The 1767-nt window shown below is 58.2% G+C and overlaps 1 protein-coding gene across 1 annotated transcript in view; it reads left to right on the top strand.

Annotated features, from left to right (window-relative positions):
- Positions 1–1767, top strand: part of BCAM (basal cell adhesion molecule (Lutheran blood group)) — a gene marked incomplete at its 5' end in the record, with an annotated part of 10534 nt that overhangs the window by 2623 nt on the left and 6144 nt on the right. Inside the window, 3 exons of the mRNA XM_014537377.1 lie at positions 577–698; positions 1272–1497; positions 1589–1664. Of these exons, the coding sequence (XP_014392863.1) occupies positions 577–698; positions 1272–1497; positions 1589–1664 (424 nt within the window). The remainder of the gene's footprint in view (positions 1–576; positions 699–1271; positions 1498–1588; positions 1665–1767) is intronic.

The following is a 1767-nucleotide window of genomic DNA, read 5'->3' as shown; positions in this document are numbered from 1 at the left end:
GCAGTGGTTCTCAACCTTCCTCATGCCGCGACCCTTTAATACAGTTCCTCATGTTGTGGTGACACCCAACCATAAAGTTATTTTTGTTGCTACTTCATAACTGTAATTTTGCTACTGTTATGAATCGTAATGTAAATATCTGATATGCAGGATGTATTTTCATTGTTACAAATTGAACATAATTAAAGCATAGTGATTAATCACAAAAACAATATGTAATTATATATGTGTTTTCCGATGGTCTTAGGCAACCCCTGTGAAAGGGTCGTTCGACCCCCAAAGGGGTCTCGACCCACAGGTTGAGAACCGCTGGTCCAGTGGTAAAAGCAGGGACAGGGGCAGCGACACCCCAGGAGGACTGAATGGAGGCCATGCGGGCCCTGTGTGGCCAGGGGAGGAGCCCTTAGCTCTGCAAGTGAAGGGAGAGCTGGAGGGAAATGCTGATGGGGTCTGAGCTCAGAGACACAGAGATGAGAGATGGAGGGAGGCTGGAGCGGCTGATCCTGGGGTGGGGGTGGGGGTCCAGAGGGCTCTCCCGTCGGTGGCGGTGGCCAGAGCCCAGTCGCTATCCCGCAGGCGTCCAGGCGGGAATGCAGGTGTCCGTGGCCCCGCTGGTGGAGGTGATGCGGGGGGAGAGAGTCACCCTGGACTGCACCCTTTTGGGGGACCATAACCAGTTCCTGCTGAAATGGTTCCTGGTGAGTGCCTGGGGCTGGGGGCCGGGGGCCGTGGAGGGGGACCTGAAAGTCAGCCCAGGGGGGCTGCACACATTCCTTCCTTCATCGGAATCTGAAGGGCCCTAAGAACGCCACCTCGCTGCCTTTCCATTTGACAGCTGGGAAAACTGAGGCCCAGCAAGGAAAGGCATTCTTTAGGTTCAGCTGGTGTCGGGGCCCAGCTGAGACCAGTCCCCCTTCAAAGTGCTGGCTCGAGAGAGAGAGAGAACATCCAGAGACTGACACCAAGCACGCAGGACTGGGGGTGGGACTAACAAGAGAGAAAAAGGAGAGAAAATATAAAGCAGACAGAGGGTGGTAGAGGGAGAGAAAATGGGAACAGAGTGAGATGGAGAAAGAGGGAGACCGAGAGAGGAAAAGGTGACAACAGATAGAGAACAGGGGCGGGAGGGGTGGAGAGAGAGAGACAGAGGGACCGAGAGAGGTAACAACAGGAAGAGAGCCACCGAGCAGCAGCGAGGAAGGGACCTGGAGAGAGACAGAGGCTGAAACGGGCAGCCGGCAGCCCTGAGCGGAGGCCCTCCCTGCCCACAGGTCGAACGCTCCGGGGCCCGCCACCTCCTCGCCGAGGCCCAAGTGCAGGGCTCCGAGGTGAAGCCCAGGGTGCACACCTCCCGGGGCCGCAGTCCCCCATACCAGCTGGAAGGCCAGGGGCACCTGGTGCTGGTGGAGGCCCAGGTGACAGACGAGCATGACTATGTGTGCGTGGTGACGGCGGCAGTGGGCACTGCCGAGGCCACCTCGAAGGTCCAGGTATTTGGTGAGTGTCTGTGGGCACCCGGGGGCGGGGAAGGGTGTGGGGCAGGGGAGGGTGCGGGAAGGGGTTCCTGACAGTAACGTCTCCCCCATAGTAAAGCCAGAGACCACCAAAGTCTCCCCCAACAAAGGGATACTGTCTGTGATGGATGACTCCGCCCAGGAGGTACCGCGGGGCGACTTTGATTCCAGGGTCCTAGGGGAAGGCAGGCTGGGGGCGCCTAGAATCCTGGGTCGTAAGGTTGGAGGGGCAGGGCTGCCAGACTCCTGCATC

The sequence above is a fragment of the Myotis brandtii genome, unplaced genomic scaffold (genome assembly GCF_000412655.1).
Source record: "Myotis brandtii unplaced genomic scaffold, ASM41265v1 scaffold1774, whole genome shotgun sequence".
NCBI lineage: Eukaryota > Metazoa > Chordata > Mammalia > Chiroptera > Vespertilionidae > Myotis > Myotis brandtii.
The sequence above is the reverse complement of the archived record's forward strand: the minus strand, read 5'-3'. Positions and strand labels throughout refer to the sequence as shown.